This window comes from Aythya marila (genome assembly GCF_965140915.1).
Source record: "Aythya marila genome assembly, chromosome: 1".
NCBI classification, from domain to species: domain Eukaryota; kingdom Metazoa; phylum Chordata; class Aves; order Anseriformes; family Anatidae; genus Aythya; species Aythya marila.
In genome coordinates this window covers 64,937,665-64,956,401 of record NC_139042.1, presented here as the reverse complement: position 1 = coordinate 64,956,401, position 18,737 = coordinate 64,937,665, and the positions used below count along the sequence as shown (strand labels likewise).

General features: G+C 42.9%; 1 protein-coding gene across 5 annotated transcripts in view; it reads left to right on the top strand.

Annotated features, from left to right (window-relative positions):
* Positions 1-18,218, top strand: part of NCK2 (NCK adaptor protein 2) — an 83,279-nt gene extending 65,061 nt beyond the window's left edge. Inside the window, exons 2-3 of one of the 5 annotated variants that reach the window (XM_082761152.1) lie at positions 8,428-9,149; positions 16,656-18,218. In XM_082761152.1, coding sequence (XP_082617278.1) covers positions 8,428-9,149; positions 16,656-16,850 — 917 coding nt within the window. In that variant the 3' untranslated portion in view covers positions 16,851-18,218. The remainder of the gene's footprint in view (positions 1-8,427; positions 9,150-16,655) is intronic. The other 4 variants (XM_082761151.1, XM_082761150.1, XM_082761149.1 and 1 more) reach the window with 4 other exon arrangements.
* Positions 18,219-18,737: the final 519 nt, after the last annotated feature.

Here is an 18,737-nt window from a genome sequence, read left to right as displayed (position 1 = left end):
TCCCATACCTTAGAAATCCTTTTCTCTTCACCTATTCCTAGAATTATAGGGCTACTGTAGGTTAAGGTAGTCCTGGTTATTTTTTTCTTACCAGGGCATCCTACGAAACCCAGTAGGGCATCCTCACTCAGATTACAAAGTAGGTGGAAACGTTTTAAAACTATCCTGTTTGAAAGCGAAGACTCTATTTTAAAGTAGGCTGTCTTTGAGTTTGTAGGCAGAAATGGGAACCACAGACATTGGTGACTTCAACAAAGCCCGTTCATTTTATGTGCCTTTTTTTGGTTCCACGGGGAATTTAAAATCCCAAGGCCCTTTCAATTTTCCCCAGTAAGACTTAATCCAATTCACTTCTGCACTGGAGTAAGAACAGACACGAGGCCGTTGATGGAAGCCTTTTAACCTAAACAAAAAGAATTAAAGTCGTTGTTTTTCGTGCAGTTGTCGGGTTGATTTCTCGTGGAAAGCTCCGTAGCACACAGCGTTTGATATGTGGGAAACTTTGACAATGCCTCTTCCTGTATTTGGAGGGGAGGGTGGGGGTGGGCAGCCAGCAATAAAGCAGCCGGGCTGTAGAAATGTCAGAACTTGGCGCTGACATTTAAAGAAGAGTTTCCATTTTCTGATTTGTCCTAGCGAGACTTTTCTTGATATCGAGCTTCTTAAAGAGCACGGAAAAAAAAAAAAATCATTACAAGAGCTGTGAGACTTCGTTTCTGTAGCACAAATTCAGCTGAAGATTTTTGGAGGGGAATTTACAGCAGCGAATTCCTTTAAAAAGCATGCTGTTGATGGAGATCATCTGAAATACCGCCTGTCCCGTATGGACACTTGGCCTTCGAGCATTGCTTCAGGAGCTGGAGGGGGAGAAGGAGGTGGGAGGTTGCAGATTGGACATGTGCAGAAACTTTTTTCTTTCCCTTCAATGTAAGAAACTTCAGTCTACCGAATGCCTTTTTAATAGCGAAGCAAAGTTAATTTACAGTTTTAAAGATAATAACCACTAGGATAAAGCTCCAGGAACGTGTGATCTGCACATTCCAGCTGTCAAAGAGTTAATATATTTACCTCTGTAGTGGCTGAATTCATTTAAGCAGTTACATTAAATTGGTTTATGTATTTCTGAAGAATTGTCCTGAAAAGTTAATTACTTCTTTCTTGAAATAATTCGGGTTTTGTTTAAGAACGGCACTGTACATTTTGGATAATTATTAGCTGTATGCATTAATATGCACTTATTCAGAGCCGTAGTCAAAGGAAATGAATAACTTATTTGGTAAACAGAAAGGGGGAATTGTTTTGGCTCCGTGTGTGTGAAGCCACGCAGAATTGCGATTCTGTTTAAATGCAAAAAAAAAAAAAAAAAAAAAAAATCATGATTTTAAGTACCTTTAAACTAAAATGCTGATTAAATAAATGTGTTTTTTGACGATCTTGCTCATTTCTGCTGCATCTAACACCAAACAAATAATTAGAAAATTGCACGGGAATCTCTGGTTACCCTGTCTTTTTGGATTTTAGAAGTAGAAGATCTGTTCCGTATATATGGTTTTATGTTTGGGGGAAAGAAAACTTTATTTCCATTTCAGCTGAAATTAATTTCTTAACTTTTTATGTAAGTCACTGAAATCGATGGAAATGTTTTCCCAAACAATATTTCACTAACTCGTTCAGAGATTACTGTTGCTATTAAGGATTTAAATGAGCTCTTGCCCTAGGTATTTATACCAGGATTTCTGCTAGCTCATTTGGCTTCCTTACGCTTTTCAGCCACAAACATGTTTTGCTTGAACATAAATATAAGTTGTCTTAATAGATTATGTAACACTACATTGTTCAGCTCTGGAGTGCCTGGTTTCAATTTGAATTATAATGGGTTTACTTTCAGGACGAAAAATAATATTTAAATAAAAAAATCAGATTAAAATGAAAATAGTTTCATGAAAAAAGTAGTACTCTGCTCGTGTTTTTTGTGATGGTTTCTGTGCTGAATTTTGAACCGTAAAGCAAATAGTACTGTTTAAAGCCTTTTATTTTAAAAGGAGAGCACACAAATTGAAATATATTAAAAGATGTATGAAAAAATTTACAAGAAAGTTTACTTTTTAAATTCAGAAAATTACCAGTGATATAAAGAAATTTCAGTTATTTGCAACACCAGTGGGAGATCCTTTTATTTAAATTATATTTTTTTCCCATAAATATATTTTGAATCATCATTGGTGTTTAAAATCTGAGTTTTGCATGAGAGCTGTGGTGGAGTGGGTAAGATTTAAGGCAGTAGTTGAAGACATCATTGTTTTCCCATCTCTTTTCATACTTTCCTTTTCATGCATTAGTCCATTTGTTATTGACCAGCAGTGTTGAAATGAAGTATCTTTCTGAAAGGCGTTGTCACCGAGCCCAAATTGGGAAGTTGGGCAATAGCTCTAATCACATGAAATCACTGAGTCACCCAGCCCTGCAGACCACAAGGCTCAAGTCCCAAGACCAGGACTGGTGACAGCAGGGAACCGAAGAAGATGTCGGTGTTTGGCTGATGCATCAAGATTGGGGGGTTGCGTTACCTCACTACAGTCAGGCCAGTTTTTGACAGAGCCTTGCATAATGCGTTGATTTGGGTTACTAACCTGGTTACTGAAGTCTCTTTGGGTGAGGAGCCCTGGCACAGGCTGCCCAGAGAGGCTGTGGGGTCTCCTCCTTGGAGGCCTTCCAAAGCCGCCTGGAGATGGGCCTGGGCAGCCTGCGCTGGGTGGCCCTGCCGGGGCAGGGCTGGGGCCTGGTGGCCTCCACAGGGCCCCGACAGCCTCAGCCATTCCTTGTGACTGGTACAGGGTATCTGAAGGACACCATTTAGTAGAAATCTAGTCACTTAAAGAGGAAGTCATTTCCAAGAACTCTGTTGTTTTGAGGCACTTCTGTTGTTGTTGCAACGTTTTTAAGAGTTTAAAGTTCACTCACTTGAGGAACAGGGGAGGCCAATGGAAAAAAAAAGTATTTAATTGTTCTTGATATTTTAATAATAAGTTTTTGGTGGTTTCTTAAGTAATCATATGTAGCATATTTAGTGACATGGTCTCTTTCAATGAGTTCTCGATTGAGAAATTCTGGTTGGGAAACGGTTTAGCATTGCCTTGATGATTTCTCAAAGCAATACAGTTTTTCTCTATTACAGCTTTTTTATTCAAGGTCGTCTTTTTTTTTTCTTTCTTTTCTTTACTGTAAAGTTGATAAGTTGATTTGGTATACAGTAAGCTACAGAATATATTTTTGTCTGTGCTTTATGTATTAAAATCAGAGAATGTTTTAGAAAGAACAGGTTGTAAGAATTCAGGTGACACTAGTTTCACTAGCCAAATATGTTTCAGAAATGGGCTTTGGGAGCTGTCTGGCTTGATACACGTAAGATGGGAGGAATGGATAAGTCAGTATTTGCGGTATGAAACAGCCTTCAAATTCCTTTGGAAAAGAAATGCAGCTGTATTTGGTCTATTTAATGTTAAGCTAGATGAGAGCCGTAGTAAAACTTAGGGAGCAGTCTTGGGGTGTGGGGATGCTGGGCAATTTGACTACAAATACCTCCGGTGTGCAGTGCACGTTGTTCTTCAAGAGAACTCAATAAAATAAATGGAAGTATTGATAAGGCAGCGGAGATGCATTACGCAGCCACATCAGTGAATCTGGGCTTTTCACCTCTGGGGACGAGGAGAAGCAGTTACGATGCAGAACGTGGCCGCTCATCACTTTCAGGCAAAGGCAGCAGCGTGCAGGAGCATGAAAAGCCTTCGCAAATAACTCTTACTGAAACGAAGCAAATAGATCTGCATTGTAAATGGGCGTTTGTCTGGCAAAGACGGTGAGTAATATAAACCACGATTAGCAAGTGGAATAGAAGCTTTCAGAAAGGGCTTTTTTCTGCCACTAGTATACAAGCGTTGTGTGCACATTTGGTAAAGTAGGATGCAATTTTAAGCCAGTTCAACCTTTTACCCTAAGCAGCAGTTTTCAGAACAGCATGTAGCCAAGCAGCCTCGCTTTAGTGCCTTTACTGGAGGCAGGAGGAGGAAAGTGAAATCCTCTTTTTGTTTTCTAGGCTGGACTGCTCAGGTAAGGAGCATCTCTACTGACTGTCTGCCAGTCAGCAAAGCTTTGGGCACGTTGTGTGGCCAGGGGCAGCAGATGAGGGTTGGAGAATTGACAGTGCCACAGCGTTGGGTCTGAGGGGTGATGGGGAGGAAATTCCCCTTTTGTGAAGTTCAGGATACAACTGCAGGACACCCAGGTGCCGCAGCAGGGACAAGCTGGTAGCAAAAGTGTGCAAGGTTGGGCTTTCCCAATGAGGCAGGGGAGACAGGAAGCAAATTCAAACGAAAGAGGTCTTCCTCCGTGCTGCCACTCAGAAAACAGCCTGCTCTGTAAATCTGCGACTGAGAGAGGAAAGGAAGAGGGTAGGTGAGGTGGGAGGCATGCGTCTGGGTCTCCCTAGGGGTGTTGGGGCCAGATGGCATGGTTCTCTGTAGAGAGAAGAAAGATTTGCAGTGGATCCTTTCTATGGATGGGAACATACTCTAAAAATGGTGCCAGCCAGTTTTTTGTTTTGTTTTGTTTTTAATCTCAGCAATATATCAACCTAAACGTTAAAGCTGCTCACAGTCCTGGGCAACTTGTTCGTAAGAAATAAAAATGAATTAGTTTAGCATGGGGCAACTGTAAATTACGGACAGTGTTATTTCCTGCTAGGCACCCTAACATGAAAGGGGCTCTCTGCTGTGCCCCCACTCGTTTTCTCCTCACGTGAAAGCCAATGCATCCTTCTGGATTTCTCTTCACAACGATCAGTTGTGTTACCCAGGATTGTCATTTCAGGTGAGCGGCGACCAGTGAGTTGGTCTGTGCAAATACTGTTGTGTTTTAATGCCAGCACATCTGCTAGTGCAACAAGGACAGGAAGAAGGCCAAAATGATGGCTGCACTCACAAGAGTACTCAGGTCATCCAGATGTGACTCCTGAAGTGCCCAAATGTTCAATTTTCCATGAAATTCCTCACATGGGCTTCATTCAGTTTGGAGACAGGAATAGGGGTACCCTTATAAATAGCTATAAATGAAGGTTTCTGGTAGCAGCAAGCAATTGCAGCGTTGATTCTTCTACAGATTACACTTAGAGTGCACTTTTTTAATGGAGTTACGATTTCTGTTATGGATGTATGTGAGATTTACACTGGCCCTAACTTCATTCTTGCTCGGCCACCCTACTGACTGGTATTTTTAGTCTCGTTTCCCAAGGAAGCGAGGCTTGTGCTAGTCATGCTGTCACACAGTCAGCTGTCACTGGCCATCCATCTGCCTGCCCTCGATAACTCCGCCAGTTTCAAGCAAACCTGACAGACTGGTGGAGCCAAAGGAGGGACTTCTGCGCAGCTCAGAGGCTGGGAGGGTCGCTGTGGTGTCCCCTCTTGACACCAGCAAGCCCAGCCCCAGCAAGCCTGGCTTGTGGCTCTGCTGGGGGAGCCACAGCGAGCCGTGCACAGCGTGTGGCCAGCCGGCAAAACCCCAAGTGAGGAGATGGAGGTAGTTTGGAGGCAGTTTGGAGGCTGCAGCAGGGGTTGCAGGAGTCAGCAGGACGCGGAGAAGCCAAGGCAGCCGGCTGGTAAGGGGGCTGTGGCTGAGAGACGGGGCAGACAGCGGGGAATGGTGCGGCAGGCGGTGCAAGGAGAAAAACAGGAGCAGATTTCCTTCGCTGTGCTTGCAGAACAACCTGCTTCCTCTTCTGCCATAGACGTGGCTACGGGTGGTACAACCTTGCCTTAAAAATAGCAGCGGATAACGCCGCGTGCGCCCTCCGCTGTGCTTGGCTGCCGATGGGGCTCGGGGTGGTCCTCACCTTAACCAGGCTGGTGGGAAACCAAGGTTTCGCTGCACCTTGCTGCTATTGCAGAGGGCGTGTTGTCAGCCTTAAAACGCTTGGCTATGTTAGAGCTCAAACTGAAAAACTCTCTTTGCCCTAACTTTTAAAGAAAACCAGCAAAATTCCTGTGTTTTTTTCTTTCCTACACGGTCATAGTTTGTTTCAAATGGGGAGAATGGAAAGGCATCTTGATAATGTCAGGCACAGCACTGGAAAGTTTGTGGAAAAAGATGCAGCTTATGAAACTCCAAGGAAGTGCGCGGATGATAACCTTTTCCTAAACGTTTAGTCACCTTTATCAGACTTCAGGTTGATGATTTTTTTTGACAATTTTTTTCTAATTGTTTGTTTACATTTTGTTTGTTTGTTTTCTGTAGATACTTCTGCTCATGGCATTCTCTTATCACACTGCATCCCTGTATTTTCTAGTTATCTCTGGTGCTCTGACTTTTAAGTAGTCACATTCTGGCCAGCCACTCCATCATCTGCTCCCTTTTTTCACTTTATTAGTTCTCCTGCTGTAACCCAAGGTGTGGTGCTGCACATCTCCCTTACAAAGCTCATCAAAGCCTAAGCTTTTAATTGAAAAGGTTCAATGTTAGCACAGGGTTTTGTGTGGATTGGATCTGTTGAGATGCAGTTGCTTGTTTTGCATGAGGCTGTGACAAGGATTTCCTAACTAAACGCCCCTCAAGTTGTGTTTGATTATATTACCCCAACTTAATGCCCCGTAGCTGTGCTATTACACCTCCTTGCCTTTTGGTTGAAAACACTCTCTGAACTGATGAAAAATTTCACTCTTGGCAGAGATCTGCCCCTGGCCAATTTCCGATTAGGGCTCGCTTGGAGTAAAGGCGCCGTTTTCCTGCGATTGTCTCCCCCAGCACAATAAGTGGGTCGCTGTCATTTTGCCCGAAAGGGCAGCCACCGGCTGTCAGCTCCAATTATCTGCTCAGAATTACATTAGGATGTAAGCAGGCTCCAACAGGAAGCAAGGAACTGCTCGGGAAGGTCAGGAAACTCTTTAGGATCGTCGTCATTTTCTGCCGTCTTCCGAGATGTTAAGGCTGGGAGTTAACATGGTTAGCACTTGCAGCAGGCACTACGTTTGTGGTCACGTCTCCGCTTTTGGTGTGTGGTGTTTGGCTAAACCTGTGAAATATGCCTGATAGTTTCAATTGCTCTAAACAAAACAAAAGAAAAAATAGTTTTGCAGAATTTATTTATTGTATGCCAGCTCCAAAGTGGTCTGGCAGTTGGATCTCCGCAGGTCCCTTCCAAATGAGCTATTCTGCTCTGTAAGTGTGGACGTGTATATATAGAAATATAAAATGCACACGCTCTTCAGCAGTGGCATGGCCCGATTTAACTGGCCCCGAATTGCTAAAACAAAATTGCATGCATCTTCTTCCAGTGAGATTATTTAAAGAAACAAAAGTCCTGTCCTTTTCATGCAGTCTTCCATAATCAGTTTGCGTTCATTGCCTCTCAAGTGAGTCTCTCTTCTCCCGGCAAGGACCTCGAAGCACGAAGAAAAGTACAAAAGCCCTGATTTGTGTTGATTTTTTGTTGTGTTCTGTCCAAGGCACGACATTTTGGGTGTTGCTTGGTTTGTGATATAATGAGATTTCATCTTTTGTATTTATCTTCTCAATTTTCAGAGCTGGGTTTCAGGCTACTTTACTCACTTTATCTTTCTGTTTATGTATAAGCTGTTAAGCAGTCCTTGCTGCAAAAGTTGGGAAGTGAATTGTGCAGCCCTCCTTCCGTATGTAAACTTACATTAGCATGGCCCCTAAAGAAAAGTTACACGTTTAATGATACTGGTGTTTATCCTGTCTGTTGTATTTCATGCTGTAATTGAAGCCACGAGAGTTATGGGGGAACTTGCACATTGTAGGAGGAGCGTATTCAAATAGTCACCTTCACTGTGAGGTCTGCACTTCTACCATACGTGGCTGGGCTTTGGAGGAGGATGCGAAGGATTCACAAGAGGGCTTGCAGCTGGACATGGTCGCAGCTGTAGCTGCCTGGGGACTGAAGCAAAGAATGAAGAAAGCAGAACGTAATCTGTAGAGAAACGAAAGTTTTATCGCTCTCCTCGTTTATTTTTGCAGAGGGTTTTTGTTTTCCTGTTTTGCTTGAGCCAGATTAAAGCTATCACTGAAATGAAAAGGCATGATCAGTTGACTGGGTTTTTAGATATAACACCGAGCTATGCAAAACTACTATTCATAATGTTCATAATGAAGAAAGTATGCGTTTTAAAGTGTGTGTTAAGGCTCTGGTGCTGTCAGGAAGGGAGGAGAGCAATTTTAATGCCAGTTACACCATGCCTAATGGTGTGTAAGCTTGATGTTAAAGATTATCTCTCAAATGTGTTGACGTTTCCTGACTGTCTGCAGGGTTGGAAATGAGCTCTCCGATACCGAGCTGAGATGCGGAGTGACACAGGAGCCGTCCGCGGCACGGGGAGGACGCTGAGTGACCGCTTCACGCTTCTGTCTTTTCTTTAACAGGCTTGGGAAAAACGAAGAGGAAGACGAGCGCGCGCGACGCCTCGCCCACTCCCAGCACCGATGCGGAGTACCCGTCCAACGGCAGCAGCGCGGACCGCATCTACGACCTCAACATTCCCGCCTACGTCAAGTTCGCCTACGTGGCGGAGAGAGAGGATGAACTGTCCCTCGTCAAGGGGTCCCGGGTCATCGTCATGGAGAAGTGCAGCGACGGCTGGTGGAGAGGGAGCTACAACGGGCAGATCGGCTGGTTTCCTTCGAACTATGTGGTGGAGGAAGTTGAGGAGGCCACTGCAGATTCACCGAGCTTCCTGAGCTTGAGGAAAGGCGCTTCCATGAGTAACGGCCAGGGCACCAAAGTTCTCCACGTTGTTCAGACACTGTACCCATTCAGCTCCGTCACAGAAGAAGAGCTCAATTTTGAAAAAGGGGAAACAATGGAAGTCATTGAAAAGCCAGAAAACGACCCAGAATGGTGGAAATGTAAAAATTCCAGAGGGCAAATTGGTCTTGTTCCTAAAAACTATGTAGTAATCGTTAGCGATGGTCCCACCATTAACACTTCCCATCCACCTCAGATAAGCTACACGGGACCATCTTCCACCGGACGATTTGCTGGAAGAGAGTGGTATTATGGGAATGTTACCCGACATCAAGCAGAATGTGCCCTAAATGAGAGGGGAGTGGAAGGAGACTTCCTTGTTAGAGATAGTGAATCCTCGGTAAGTGCTGTTCAGCGCCGTGGTCTTTGTAAGACATAATTTTTGGCTTAACAGCTGTGGAAGCTCATCAGGACCATTTCCCTAAAAAAAAAAAAAAAAGGCTTTTAATCCGTAAAGAAACAAGCAATGCTGCAGTGCTACAAACTGATACGTGTACTGAGTGCGAGAATCAGTCTCTTACAGAAATTCAGTGACATTTACACTGAAATTTAACAGCTACGGACTGTATTATCCAAGGCTTCTTAATTAGCAGACAAGAAACTAGATACTTAAAGCTTCCATCCGACTTTTCCTGTGTTCCTCATATGCAGTCCTTCTGAAATTTACAGCACTCCCAAGGAAAAAAATAAGATCTTGCAAAGTGCAAATTTAGTCTTTAATTTGAATTTAAAGCTAATTTAAAATGGGATGTTTGCGTTGATCAGTTTTGTTTTGCCTTTAATTAACATAGGTTAATAGTGTAGGTTATATAAACTATTGATTAAAAACATTTTCATGTGTTTCTGCTCTACTTAGATGATTTAGGTTGTAATAGGATAAAATTATTATTGTATCGAATTGTTAAGATTATGATGCACAACAAAAAAGGCCAAGTGAGTAGCTCGTATTACTTGGAAATTGAGCCTTGATGACATCAGAGGGATGTAAGTAATGCTGATTAGGGATTAGTATAATTCCGAAAGTTCAAATTTAAAGTTAGACTGAAAGGCCCTTCATGTATTTCATGGTTTAGTGGGGACTGTTAGCGTTAGGTCAGAGGTTGGACTCGATGATCTTGAGGTCTCTTCCAACCTAGAAATTCTGTGATTCTGTGATATGTATGCTGAAGCCAGGGGAAGCATAGTTAAAGCACACAAAATTTAATTATCCCTTTGCTGTGATTTTTAAAAGATGACAGGTTTTGATAATTCCCAAACAAACACCTTTCTAACACTACAGAAATAGATATGTTTTGAAGATAAATGTAGTCTTAATTTGGGATCGGGGCTTCTCAGCATTCATTGCTTCAACTGTAGGACCATTATTCCTTGAGGACAAATTGTTTCATACCTAAGTATTTAGCTGCTTCAGATATAAAAATTCGAAATCAATACAGTTATATCCGCTCAGCCTTTTAATTTGAGGGGATACAGCTGCCAAAATATAGGAGGCTACAGACATCTATCTTTATGCTATAGTTGTTGCAGGTTTCCCCCCTATTGTGGGTTGTGCTGGTTGGCAGCGCGGGTTGCAAATAAAAATTAAAGCAGCGTCAACTGCCTTGAACTTAATTTAAAGCGGAGTCAACTTCTTGGCTCCGCTGTGTCTTCAGGAGACTGTATTGATTGCATAAATCACCTGTGGTTAGAACTGGTGGTAGTCTTTATCATAATTGCCTGTGAACGGAGGAGAAGCTGCTCCCGTGGAGTGTTCCTCACAGAAGTGATTTCATTAACCAGTCAATAGGACGCGGTGGCATGGCTGTGGCATGAAACGAAGAGCAGGCTCTAAGTAACAGGGAGAAAGATGCTTGAGCTCAAATCTGCAAGTAAAGATTCTTTTGGTTCTTGATATATTCTGAAGCATATTTCAGATCCTTCACTCGCTGATTTTGTTCTTGAATTATAACTTCTACTACTCCGAAAAGGTCCCAGGATGAAGTCAAAATTTCAGGTAGTACTGAGGCAGGTTGAGACAGGTAGCACGCATTTCATCCCCTCATAATAAGACTTCTTTCCCCTCCTTAAATAAATTAAAAGGCAGCTTTCTAGTCCAGCAGAATATCTTCTGAATTAACAGAGCCTGTATTTTTAATATAACAACTAAACTTTGGAATTGGCTGGCATGTTGGCTCCTGGCGAGAGAGATGAACAGAGGCTTCTAGTGATGGTAGAAAAACAGCTTAAAGACAAAGAAATTGTTAATTCTGTAGAATATTCTAAATCCAAATGAAACAATGCTTTCTGATTTCTGAAAAACATTGGTATTTCACCATTACTGTTTCTTTATTCCCTGAAATTTTGACATCGTATTGATGAAAATAGAAATCTGTAATATTCCAGGAGTTTTTCTGGACAGAGAAAACTGTCTGAGTAAGTTTCAGGCATCATTTCTCAATTGATTTTCTCTGCAGCAGACAGGTAGCTGTCAGACTACTTTCTTTGAAGCTCTCTTGTTGAGTTCCTATTAGTTAACTGTAATCACAAAATGAAGACAAATGCAAGTAAATCAGGGGAGACTAGGGGGAAAACAGGTTAAATGAAAATAAATCAGAGGAGACCCAGAAGGGGTTGGGGGAAAAAAAAAAAAAGAAATGTAGAAAACATGACTTATAAACAGAGGCTGACAGAACTGAGATTGTTTAGCCAACAAGAGTGAGGTAGGGCACAGAGTTTTCCAAACGGGCAAGCTACTGGAGGATGCTGGTGAGCATTAAATTGCTCTGCAGCAGTCCTGATGTCCCTTCAGCCCAGCACCTTGGCTGCCAGGTCCATCTGTCCAGCAGATGGAGGCTGACTTTCAGATCCAGATTCTGCATTTTGGGTTATCCTGGCTGGTAGTGGCCAATGCTCTTGGACAGTTTGAAGATGGATGCATTGCTTAAAATACAGAAATGCTCACCCATTTCTTGGTGCGTTCTGTGTCACACTGGCCACTACGTTACACCTCATTTCCTTGCGCGTAGCAGCCTACATCCTGAGTAAACTCATTTCCTTGAAAGGACACGGCAACCTTTTAATTTAACATGGCATCATAACACTGAACACACTGGTGTTCAAAGCATTTCCAGACTTGTTCTCTTCATTGTTACTGGGGAAGTCGTTGCTTTGTGAGGCAAAAGATTCATTCAGACTGCGGTGTTCTCAGCATCTAACACCTCTGGGAATCCCAGAGAGTTTACTCAGTTCATGTTACAGCAAGGTTTTTTACACAAAATAAGAAATAATCTGATTTGAAGAACTCATCTTTTTTCTTTTTTCAATCTTGATCTGGTCTTGCAGATCCCGTACGTGGCTCTTTTAAGCAATGAGAGGCTTTGTAGTTAGGCATGAAGCTGCCTGCTTTCTTGTGATGGTGCCTGGGACTTTGAATTTTTGTTAGGTTTAAAGAAATATTTTACTATATCCCAAGATTTTTTCTGCCCTAATCTTTTATGTATGTTATATTATCGTGCCATTTCTTAATGTACGTTAATTAGAAAAGTATTAGGGACTGCCAGATTGTTTTCATTTTTCCATAAGTACCAGGAATCATCTAATAAGCTAATTGATGCACTCGATAGCATCAGGGGAAATCTCACTGAGAAAGATGGGGCTGAGCAGAGGGAAGTTGTTGGCTCTCCATTTGCTCCATCTTCCACCAGATCGGTGCTTCCCCTTGCATGGTAGTACGAACCCACCCATTAAAGCTGAATGTATAGGGTTTTTCCCTTTCTAAAGAGGCCCATAGATAAACGTGAGTCATCCTGGTGTTCTTGTGCCTGATCTTTATAATAACATAACATAATTACAGGAAGTCTGTCTTAGATTTTTTTTTTTTTGAGTTCTGTGCTTGCTGCTAGCTATGAGGAGCTCTGTTTGGATAGGTGAGGGTTTATGTTCTTCTGCATTCCCCTGAATGAGCAGGAGACTGTCATTTTTTTCCATTTAAAACTTGACTCTATGCAATATTTTACAATATTTCTCTAGATTTGACTTACCAGGTGTTTGTCTCCCAGCCAGATTCCTTTAGCCAAAACTGCTGTCCTCGGTTGCACTCAGATCTAAGGGGTGCTGCTGCACTGGAGAATACCCTGAGATGAACTCTTGGGCAGTCTGATTATCTTCATTAATTACGAAATGCTATTATTAGAATCACAAACCTGTTTGAACCATTTAAGCCCGCAGTTTATGTAACAGGCACAGTTACCTGCTGCTGAGATTTCTGCCAGCTCTGGTACACGGAGGTAATGTCACCTTAGCTTTTGGTGTGGAGACTGAAGCAGGGCACAGAAGATGGCTTTATTTGTGCTTCCTGTTGCAGGCTGCTCAGCCGATTTAAGAAAATAAAAGGTTTGTCTCTTTTAAGTAGCACTCTTTAACAACTAAGGCAGATTTAATCTCTGCAGAGTCTCTGTAGAGCCACTTTTTACCCATTCTGAATTGCAAGGAGTCGGGTTTGTGCTTTCACTGTAACACGTGCACAAGGCAACGTCTGGGCTGATCCTTTTGGATGGGTGATAGCTGTGCTTTGAAGATCCAGGACTTGGGTTCTGCTGGGAGAGGAGCAAATCTGGAAGGAAGATCCTGCTGCTGCCCTGGGGTCCCAAGGGAGCTTCTGCCAGCACCTGCGGGCTCCTTGCGCTCTGCTGCGGCTGGGCCTGAAATTATGCAGGGCCCCCAGAGAGGCAGGGCTGCTTCATAGCGACAGCAGAGGACCGAGGCGTTGGCTGGGGGCTTGTATGCTTTTTGAGGTGCTAATTTGGTAGAATTTGGGGTGTCCCGTGTTATTATCCTGGAGTCTGAATCCTGCAAGTATCAGGTAGAAGTGATGAAACGCGGCAGCTGTTCAAAACCTGCAGCACTTGGTGCTCCGTGACATGCTGTGATTGACAACTGCAGCAGAGAGACGGAGGGAGCCTAGCTTTAAAACAGGCTCGAGGATATATCCCAGTGGTTTATTTCAATGGAAGAACAGGAGTTTTATTAGGACTACGTTTGAAACCGATGGAGCTGGTTCACATTTCTTCCCTGTGTAACGTTTACTTGAGACCGTGGTGGATGTTACAGAAAGAAGAAAGGTATTTGTGTGTATCTGAATAGGACAGGAGGGGTAGATAAGCAAAGTCTAAACCCTCCCAGATTGTTTTTTCCAGCCTGGCGACAGACCTTTGAGCTATGACTTGCTTTTTTCTTTTTTTTTCTTTTTTTTTTTTAATGTCTATGTGACTGAATTAGGAGGAGGAGCGAGGGAAACCTGGGCTTGTAACGTGAAGGAGCTGGGGAGCAGGCTCACGGATTAACCTGCAAAATGAGAAAATCTTCCATGGAGGGAAAGGTGGTGCTAGGAGAAAATGGACTGAATGGGAAAGTTAAGGGATGGGATCAGTAAAAGGCTTTCAGAACGGGGTATTTTCCCAGCATCGCCACTTAGGATAAAAGCGTCTTGTTTGATTCTCAGATGGAGATTTTACAATCTCCTGGTTTGCTTTGTTTTCCCTTGTAAGACCAACGAAGTAAAATAAAGGAACATTTTCCTGCCTGATGCCTCCCACGTGCACCAGCAGCCTGTCGTTGCCTTAATCCTTAAGCAAGAGTTAAAATAAAGGTTTCTGAAAGAACATCAGAAATTTTACACCTGAACTGAGGAGCTGCAAACGCGTAACAGCTGATCTTCAACAGTCTGTGGTAGGAATCGATTTAACTTCAGGTCTAGGTCTCCCCAGTGATGACAGTTCAACAATATTCCCAGGTTCCCTGCCACGGGGCTGTGCTCTGTGCTTCTGTTGCATTGTCATCGGGAGCCCCGTAGATCGCAGGGATTGAAGCTTAACTTCTGATGCGCCTTTGTTCAGCGTGCGTGAGGCTTTTAGCCCTGGAAAAGTTCGTGTGCAAACACCCGAATGGAGCAATTAATTGAAGAGGGAGAAGGGAGAAAAAAAATTGGCCAGCAGTTGAAACAAAATAGCTTAAACAGTAAATAAAATAAACAGGCTTGGAGCAGATCCAAGGAGGACAGCAGGGAACCGATTCAAGCTGCATCGAACCAGCATACTTTGGAACAGCAGTGTTAAAAGCACTACTTGATGTGCAGATTTTTTTATCTTTTTTTTTTTTTTTTGAGATAATCTTTTTAATCATTTTGCATATTTGTTACAGTGGGAAAGTACCAAAATAAAAGGAAACGCAAGGCCCGGGTGCTTTTGCTGTTTGTTCTCGTATCCTAATTGGAGGCCAAGAAGGGGTTTCGGGGCTTTTGCAACAGCTGTTCAGGCTCCTCCATCTCCTTGCACCGGATGATGACTCTCAAAAGAGTTAGATCAGCCTTTCCGCTATTTTAAAAATTAAATTAGGGGATGAAAAGAGCAACTTTGTGACATATATTCCGGGAAAAAAAAAATCAGCAATAACGATATCTTCTCTTTATGCACGAATCTAATTAGCAGCTCAGAGGCTGGGAAGAATGGACAGCAGTTCGGGAGGACATTCATTCATTAAAGTGCCTAACCAAAATGGCAGGAAATGGGTTTAACATGTTGTGCAGGCCACCTCACAAAGATCTAAGCCTGGGAGAAAGGTCTAGGGGCTGCTCCAGCACCTCTCTGTTTGTCAGTGCTGTGACCTTGCTGGGCTAAAGGCGACGATTTGTAGCGAGTGCAAGGAAGTTGGAGAACCCCATACTGTTAGCATACTGGAAACAACTGCGTGGTTAGAAAACATTACAGATTTGTGAAGCACAAAGTGATTATTTTGGTTTTTAACCGTTGTCGTAAAGACTTTTCCTGTTTCTGACACCAAACAAAGCATGGTTTTGGTTCAGGTTATGAACTTCCATTTTAAACGAGGGCCCTCCAGCTGCTGGTTTTCCTCTGACATAGGATCACCGTCAGAAGCATCAGCATCCCAGGGCTTGCTCAGAGCTTCGTGTGTGTGCACACCTCTGCTTCAGCCCCAAGCAGCGGTGCCGAGAGCCTCATGGGTCTCGTTCTGCCTGGGCGAGGGTGCTGAGCAGGGTGGGAGCCGGGGAGCTGGCACCTTCCTCCCCTTCTGCCTCTGTGGTGCAGAAAGGGGAAGGCTATCGTCCCTTCTCTTCCTTAAAGCAACCTGTTGTGAAGACCTAAGAAATTTACCGTGCGAAATTACTCCGTTCTGGATAATTTAATTAGTGCTGAAACTTTGTCTTCTGTGGGTGGGGGCTTGACGGTGCGTTTCGTGCTTTAATTCTGGAGCTTTATCGTGTTAAGAAAAAGGTGTGCTCAGTAGGAGAAATTATTTCTCATACATGTAGTGATGAAGATAAAAGGTGCCTTTTTTTATTCTTTTGCAATTCAAAGCAAGAACGGCCCTCTAGTGGTCATGGATTTAAAAAAAAAAAAAAAAAAGAAGTGATAGGGGGATTTTCTTCACCTCACCCAAGCGATATTGCAATAATTGGTCTCTCCAGGGCACCCTAACTAGCAAAGAAACCAAAATGATGAAAGTTTTTTCTCTTCTGCTTGACATTCTCGTGCTTCTAGATGGAGGAACTAAGGTAATTTTTGCAATTTAGTCAGGTAATTGGCAACTTCAGACTGTGCATCTGGGGAGCTTTCACTTAACTGACTTAACTGTGCATGTTAATAACAATGGCAATTATTTATTGAATAATAGACTATTGGGTTTCTTAAGTAGCTAAAGCACTGAGCTGTGGAGCACAAAGGCTAGCATAAATTACACCATCAGCTATATTACACAGTTTGTTCCCGAAACAGCAAAATCGTGCCTTCTTTTTGTTGACTTTTGTGTAATCCTCTGTTTCTTTTCTTTTTTTTTGAATTCTTCTCAACAGCCCAGTGACTTCTCGGTATCTCTAAAGGCATCGGGGAAGAACAAACATTTCAAGGTGCAGCTCGTGGACAATGTCTATTGTATTGGGCAGCGTCGCTTTAATACTATGGATGAGTTGGTGGAACACTACAAAAAGGCTCCCATCTTCACCAGTGAACACGGGGAAAAGCTATATCTTGTGAAAGCACTTCAGTGACGTTGAAGATGGACTCGGCCGCCCAGGCCTCTTCTAACTTCCAAGCCTTAGGTCCTAAATTCACTTTTATAGAGCAGAGCAATATCTGAAGCAGGCTTAAGGAGTAGGCTCTTTCCAACGTGTTTGCTCTGTTGGTTGTTATTTGTCCTTTTTCGTTTGCCTACCTTTGTGTTTCAGTTCTGTCCATCTCAGATCCCCTCCTTTCAGGTCGAGCCCTTCACCAGGTGGCCGTTGCCAGCGCTCGCCTGCGGGAGCGAGTTCTGAACCCCCCTCCTCTGCCTGTGTACGTTTACGGAGGTAGCTCGGATGAAGGAGGGGGGTTTGCAATTCAGCCCAGTGTTACCCCCTTCCAGCGGCTCCCGCAGACAGAACTCTTCGCTAAGAGACACCGGGCACAGCTTGAATGCACTGAGGCTGCAGCTGAGTGAGTGAGACGCAGTAGACATGACGGTTGTGGCTGTGAGTTCTGTAGCTCTTTTGCTTCCCATATTACAGAAACTCCTAGCTCCTAGAAGCACTCTTTACACTGTACTCTGCTATTACATTGCCTCTCTGACTCTTCGCAAAGAGTACACTAATTAAAAGCGTTTTGTAATAGTACTTCCTAAACTACTATGGTAAGATTGTAGTAAAAGAAAACTATCTAGTGTATTTTGGTCTGTAATTGCAACAAAGAGAAATTTTATTTGAAAGTTGATTACTAGAGAAAGAATCATTGAAATGTAAAGACTGAATGTTTTGGTAATCTACAACCAAATGTGCCATCCACATAATGCTTTTTCCTCTTGCCCTTCTGCTTGTTTGAATTAAACAATTATGTATTTAATTCTCAAAGTAATATGTATCTGTAGCTGATTGTTGACACTAATACAGAAGATTAATAAAAAAAAAAATGATCTTGGGCTGGGTGGGGCGGGCTACCAACACTATATATATATTTGCTTTACAGAAAGAAATCTTCAGGTTTTACAGAGGATGGTGTGATTGGTAGGAAGAGACACACAGAATGTTTATGAAGAAAATGCATTTCTCTCTTTTCTTTACATTTAAACTCCTTTATGGTTTAAATATACAGTCTTTAGATGGCACACTCCTGAGACTGAAGAAGGGGATCTTAGGATCTCCTAAATCTTGCATACTCAGTTTTTTGGATATTGTAATAAAAAAGGTATTATGTCACGATGGAGTACTGCATTTATCCTTGGGTGGTAGTCCCGGTGTTCCTTTAGCAAGGTGAACTGGAGTAAAGTCTGAGTTTGTTTCTCTTGGAATTTGTGTGACATAAAACAAAAAAATTGCCACTGTGGAGTACAGTTTGATACGAGGCAGTGTCTAACGACCTCCATGGTCATTCTTTCTGTGACAAGTCTGTTCAAAGATTTAATGAAAACTGCAAGAGGGAGATGTTTTCTGGTACCTTTTCTCGATTAAAACACGTTCCTTACAGATTTTATATTTCAGCCAGTAGTGTTACGTGCACAGCCGCAGCATAGGCAGAGCAGACACCGGCCTGCTGTGGTGCAAACTGTAACATTGCCAGGAGACTGCACTGGTACCTCTGGGAGTGCCATCATCCTCTTGCTCAGCCCTGGCAGGCAGGTACGATTTGTCAACTTCTACATGCATATTATTTACCCAATGCTCTTGAAATCTTGTTTCTGTAAGATTATCCAAATTAACAACTGTAGTTTTCTGTATGTGTGTTAACTAAAAACTGGGCACTGAAACTCCTGCTTGGTCCAGCCTCGTGAAGGAAAGCAGAGTTTCAGGGCAGCCCAGAACAGTCGTGCATTATTCTGGCAAGCACTACCTATGGCCATGTTCTGGGAACAGAGCAGCTTTCCTTGGGGAGTTGCTGAGAAGCGCCAGTTGTTTACAGTCTGCTTG